General features: G+C 38.0%; 1 protein-coding gene across 1 annotated transcript; it reads left to right on the top strand.

The window, feature by feature from the left end:
* The first annotated feature begins 805 nt into the window (after positions 1–805).
* On the top strand, positions 806–4,962 carry LOC141813698 (bZIP transcription factor 46-like). The gene is made up of 5 exons (XM_074701672.1): positions 806–925; positions 1,002–2,107; positions 3,274–3,345; positions 3,926–3,955; positions 4,663–4,962. Exons 2-5 carry the CDS (start codon positions 1,064–1,066, stop codon positions 4,735–4,737), a joined length of 1,221 nt encoding a protein of 406 aa, XP_074557773.1. The 5' UTR covers positions 806–925; positions 1,002–1,063; the 3' UTR covers positions 4,738–4,962.
* Positions 4,963–5,952: the final 990 nt, after the last annotated feature.

Here is a 5,952-nt window from a genome sequence, read left to right as displayed (position 1 = left end):
AAAGTCAAATTAAGAGAGATTTTTCATCTTGCTCCTGAAATTTAGAGTTTCTTACATTTCGATTTTTGTAATTTAGAAAACATCAAATTATGGCCCGAAATTGTCCCACCCAGCTTCTCTAATAATTGGATATAAATATATTATTCCTGGTGAGATCACCTCGTGGACTCATCACAAGCCACCTGACATGCATGGGAGCTGACCATGTGGAAAGAGGAGAAGACGAAGGACTCCTCGATCCTGCAAGAACAGAGAAGATGAGAAAGAAGATCAGGGATGTCCTGGTTCAACTATTTCGACGTTCAAGTCAATTTCTGAATCCATTTGGGAAGAAGGAAAGAGGTGGAACTTAATTGAGTAAGTATCTATGTGCGTGACTATAAAATGCAAAGAATGAGGATAATATAGACAAGGCTGAGAGAGTAAGGGAAACTCTTGTTCCTAATTAAGGAAAATATCTATTCATCAGATTGAGATTCCGGATTGGGACGCGAGGTCAAGTCAACCTTCTATCTGACATGTTAGCCTCCTGGACTGGACCTTAACTTTTCGGACTTGAGTCCAACCGATCCGGAACATATATAAAAAATAACCAAATTTTATTAAAACGTACCATGTATTTTTAATTTGTATTTTATTACAAAATAAAAGGAGATGAAAACTTTTCTCAGATTTTAATGGTGAGATGGTGATTTTGTAATTATAAGAGGTGAAGTGGCAATTTTGGTAAAATTTAGGAGAGGGGGCAAAGTGCAACTTCTTCGAAATAAATTAGTTGCGTCCACAGCGAGTTCTTCAACTGCGCATTCCCGACGAGGCAGGAAACGAGGGCTCCTCTTCCGCCATCGACAAACTCTGATCTATGCAAACGAGATTTTTGCCTTCTGGATTCAATGTGAAAGGTTGAAATTTTTACTTCGAGCAGGTTTGTGTTTCTGTGCTTGGTTGTAGTGGATTTGGTTTTTGCGTCTTGCTGATTCGAAGCTGATTCCTCTCTGAAGTGATTTGGGGGAAACGAGATCGATTTGGTTTCGAAATTGAGGCGGATTTGATCTCGCGGAGAATGAACTTTAACAAGCATGTTATTATGGGGGGAGGAGCAGTACGGGGAGACGGGTCGGGAGCAGAGGCGAACGGCGGCAACCGGAGCAATGGACTGGCGCGGCAGTCGTCCGTCTACTCGTTGACGTTTGACGAGTTCCAGAGTTCTCTCGGGGGAGTTGGGAAGGACTTCGGATCGATGAACATGGACGAGCTCATCAAGAACATCTGGACCGCGGAGGAGAGCCAGACCTTGGCGGGCGCCGGTGGATCTCGCATCGAAGACGCTGGCCTCCAGAAGCAGGGATCCTTCACTTTTCCCCGAACTCTAAGCCAAAAGAGTGTGGAGGAGGTCTGGAGGGACATCGTCTATCCGGTCCAGGGGCCCCCAGCTACTGCCGGTGTCTCGTACCAGCACCAGCACCAGCAACAGACACTGGGCGAGATTACCCTAGAGGAGTTCCTAGTCAGAGCTGGTGTAGTCAGAGAGGAACCAGCCGCATCCAGATCGATTGCTGATGCTGGCGATAGCAGTGGCCATAACAGATCTATCAGGAATGCGCTCTTCGGTGATCTACAAGTTGCAAACAATGCATCCGGTGTTTCGTTAGGGTTTCTCCCACAAGATCGAAGCAGTAGAGATGCGGTAGTTAGCAACCCGACTTCTAATAGTGCTGCAGCTGCTTTGGCGATGATGGTCGCCAATGATGGAATTCCATTGGCAGCGCCACGGGGTGATGTTGATTTGGCTAGTCCCCGGGGAATTCGAAGGGCAGGCCTCATCGGGTTTGGAGAAGTTGGGTTGAACAATGGATTGATGTCTGGAGCTGTTGGTTTGGGTGTAGGAGCTGGTACCGTTACCGCCGCGTCTCCAGTGAACCATCTACCTTCAGATTCACTCCCCAAGAGAGGTGGAGATCAATCTTCTATCTTATCAGTTCCATACGTTTTCAGTGGAGGTCTGAGAGGAAGGAAGTCCGGTGCTGGGGAGAAGGTGTATGAGAGGAGGCAGAGGAGGATGATCAAGAACAGGGAGTCAGCTGCTAGATCACGTGCCAGGAAGCAGGTGGGCTTTCTATTGCACTTGTTGAGCTTGATATTATGCAAACATTGCTATATGGCAGCTAGGTGACAGCATGGTATTTCTCTCTAGAAAATTTCACACTGCATTAGGCTATTCATTGACTGGTGGAATTATAAGCGCCATTAATTGAAACTGAGTTTTGATTTACTTAAAGTATACTCAGTAGTTATCACATGTTGCTTGCCTTTCTTATGTAGCAACAGGATTAGGTAGTTTATTCTTTCTGTTAATCATATTCTTGAACGTCTTGTGGCATAAACTCTTAGCAGGCCTTTTCTTTTAAGTTGTAACTGATTCAAAATCTAAACTCTTTGTAGACCTTTTTGGATGCTAAATAAATTGATCATGTTTCCCTTTGATAGATGTACTTTTACAAGTACTTGATACTTGATTGGATGAACCTTTTCTGCACGGCACAGTTTGACTTCAGTTTAACAGGTTGAAATTCAATAGAGTTCTCTTCTATGAAGAATGGTCACCAGTTTTCACAATTCTATTTAGTTACAAGGTTACAGAACGAACAGTGCACTGACATAATAAATGGTGTAGGGCTAAATATGCCTCACAGTATAGACTAACTACACTATTTGCATTGCAGAACATGATAAGTTAGTAGTGCCAACCAGCCACCTAGGAAATTCTGATTTATGATTTTACTGGGATTATTCAACTAAAGTGCCACAGAAGATCTAGCTAACTGATAGACTCTAACCTGAGTGGACAATTTATATAAACTTGTCACTTCATATAGATGTTTAAACATTTGGCTGTTTGGGTATCATTATATGAAATTTTAGTAATAATATGAATGATTGATCAAACAGAAGAAAACCTACTGGAAAATGTTTGACAAAAGTAAAACCAGTTAACAGTTTAATGACATGATAATAACCTCTAATCTTTTTAAAACTTGAATAATTTTGTTTTAGGATAAGTTATCAAGCTAGGCAGACTCAAACAGACATCATGCTCTTCGATGCTATGATTGGCTAGCTGATTGATAGAGTTTTATGCCTTTGCTTTATTTCTTTTGTTAATAGAAAACAACAAAGCAGTTTTTGGGCCACTGTTTCTGTAATCGACAACTTGTGATTTATAGGCTGAGATTTGATTTTTTTATCACATTTATTGACATGATCTTCAATCAGGCATATACCATGGAGTTGGAACTAGAAGTGTCAAAACTTAAAGAAGTGAACCAAGAATTGCAGAAGAAACAGGTAAAACTCTCACAAGAATTAATCTTCTGACAAATACATGATGAGAGAATTGAATAATCCTTCCTTTCATATTCTTATGAATTATGAATATGAGACCACTGAGTATTCTACTTTCTTATTTCTATTACAATAAGCCCATAACGATAATGGCAATACTGATATCCAATGTCAGTTCTCATTTCAAAATTGATTTGATCTATAAGAATACCTTTTCTGTTAGTGTTGTTACTGGCTTTTATTTTTTCAACCTTAATATTTCACTTTTGTGGGGAACATAGAAGTATGAACAAAGACCACCCAATTATTAAACAAGTTATTTATGCTTCATCTGTCTTTTTTTTTCCTAGCCGTGGTTTACATGTAATATTTGCAGTTTGTGTGATAACTATTTGTCACTCGGATCAGGTTATAATTGAAAAATGCATTAACAATTTAATGTAGATCATAAATCTTGAGACTAGGCATTTTTTACTTCATATGTTTAAATTTATAAACAAAATATTTTCTCTTTGCGCTAGCAATTTTGTAGCTAAACATGAAAGGTAGATCCTTTTCTAAACATTTTTTCACAAATTTTCAGGCAGAAAAAATGGAGATGCAGCAAAAACAGGTGAACCACTTGACCTACTACATTCATTCATCTTCATTTGAACTTTCAGTTGTCTTATCTTCATTCATATTCTATAACTTAAAAAGGAAAGTTAGGAAAATCTATTCTTGGGAATCTACCAGAATTGCAATCCTAGGCTGTAACTTGATCTTCTTTTTGAATAAGCAATTGGGTTCTTCATGCCATGTCTTCTCAAATTCTAGCATGGTATTTAGATGCTCAACAAGTGGATAGCGTATTTGTTCTAGTCATTTTAACTCTGGCTCAGTTGACTAATACGACACAATCTTAAGGTGTTAGTTCCATTTGTCTAACATAAAATTCAATGTTTAAAGCTCATCAGCTGTCGATTTACTGCAAAAGCGATGAATCTGTAAACACTGACCCTCACATGTGGGAGGATCAACTCGGCTAACCAAACACATGACACATGGATGACTCCAGATACATTATTGTACATTATTCATGTTAGTAAGATTTCAATGTAGGACTTCAAACTTTAAGGAACGAACCAATCTATAGATTAGATGCATAACAACTACAAAAATGCTACTTGCTAAATGACACTACCTTCAATTGCTTTGTTGGTAGGTTACTTGTGAAGAAAAGTATACCTCCTCAGCATTTTCTTGCATACAAAGTCATAGTTATGTGTACACTTGCATTTATTCGAGTGTCTACCAAACCTGTTCTAACTGATATTACAGATCCAGCAAATGATTAACGAGCAGCGAGGACCGAAGAAACCACGCCTGCGAAGGACACAAACAGGCCCTTGGTAAAGTTTTGAATGGACACTGATAACATGATATATCAAAGTTAGCTTTCACAAATGCCTTGCCTCTATTGCAAATAGAGTGCATCCTTCTGTAAATCATAGAATTTTTCTAGAGGTTCCAAATTCTCTTGTTCTGAGTATCTTACTTTTGAGTGTTTTAATTGACTTAACTTTAGAAAACAGTATCAAACCTCTTCAATAATGCTATTGTATAAATTTCATTCTTGCAGATTGCAGGCTTTTTTTACCACTGAATCTAGCAACTGTTAACGTTTTTAACATATATAATGTGTTGAACTGATAATATGTTAAATTTGCTTTTTTGATTTAGTCAAGCTGTCAATTTACGCGTCATAGTGTCGAGTCGATCGAGTGCTCCGAGTGCTGAGTGAGGAAATGAAACTTAGTATTCGAGAAGCAATCTTGAGTTCAAGTGGATTTTTAAGTCCTCAAAAATAGAGAAGTTATGTCTGCATTGGCGTAGTTTCCTTAGTCCTTATATAAAAGCTACATACCTACTAACATTGAATGACCGAGTAATTATTAGTCATTGCTTTCAATTGGTTCATTCACTTGGGTAAATATTGCCCTAGCCAGTTTGGCATTCAACACGCGTAAATCGTGCTTGCACATGAGTCAATTTGGATCAAAATAAATTGAACTTTGAATTTGCACCTGTGTGAGCCCGTATGTGAGAGAAAATCTTTCCCCATATATATATTTATAATATCAATGCTTATAAAATATTATAAACTAATAATAAAATTATGAGACTCATAATATGAAATTAAACTCTCTTTCATAACAGAGTCTCTTCCTTCTGTCCACGTATTGTTCCCTTCATATTTCCAACAAAAGTTTAGGATAATTAGTTTAGCAATATGCCCTGGTATTGAATGATTAATAATATTAAACTTAACCTAGATTTTTTTTCTTTGTTTTTCCAAGTCTAGTGTTGGAAGCTCAATTCAATCAGTGAAGAGCCAGAAATCTCCAAGCAAGCCATTAATTACGCATCTTCCACGGTTTATGTTGTAGCTTAAATCGTGCAGCACACGGCAAGCAACCAAGTCTCGGTGGACCAATTTATGTATTTTTGCACCAAAAGTCCATACATTATTTAATTTGCACTCTCAAAAACATTTAAAATACAAAAAGAAATATGCTTGTATGATAATTAGATATTCAAATTTAAAAATAATTAAATGTATTGATATTT

Source organism: Curcuma longa, chromosome 20 (assembly GCF_044706935.1).
Source record: "Curcuma longa cultivar G26 ecotype Majalengka, Jawa Barat chromosome 20, ITB_CL_G26_1.1, whole genome shotgun sequence".
NCBI classification, from domain to species: Eukaryota; Viridiplantae; Streptophyta; class Magnoliopsida; order Zingiberales; family Zingiberaceae; genus Curcuma; species Curcuma longa.
The sequence above is the reverse complement of the archived record's forward strand: the minus strand, read 5'-3'. Positions and strand labels throughout refer to the sequence as shown.

Coding starts and splice junctions, on each gene's coding strand:
- LOC141813698 (XM_074701672.1), top strand. CDS start 1,064: ATGAACTTTAACAAGCATGTTATTATGGGGGGAGGAGCAGTACGGGGA. Junction 2,108..3,273: donor GATCACGTGCCAGGAAGCAG/GTGGGCTTTCTA, acceptor ATCTTCAATCAG/GCATATACCATGGAGTTGGA. Junction 3,346..3,925: donor AAGAATTGCAGAAGAAACAG/GTAAAACTCTCA, acceptor ACAAATTTTCAG/GCAGAAAAAATGGAGATGCA.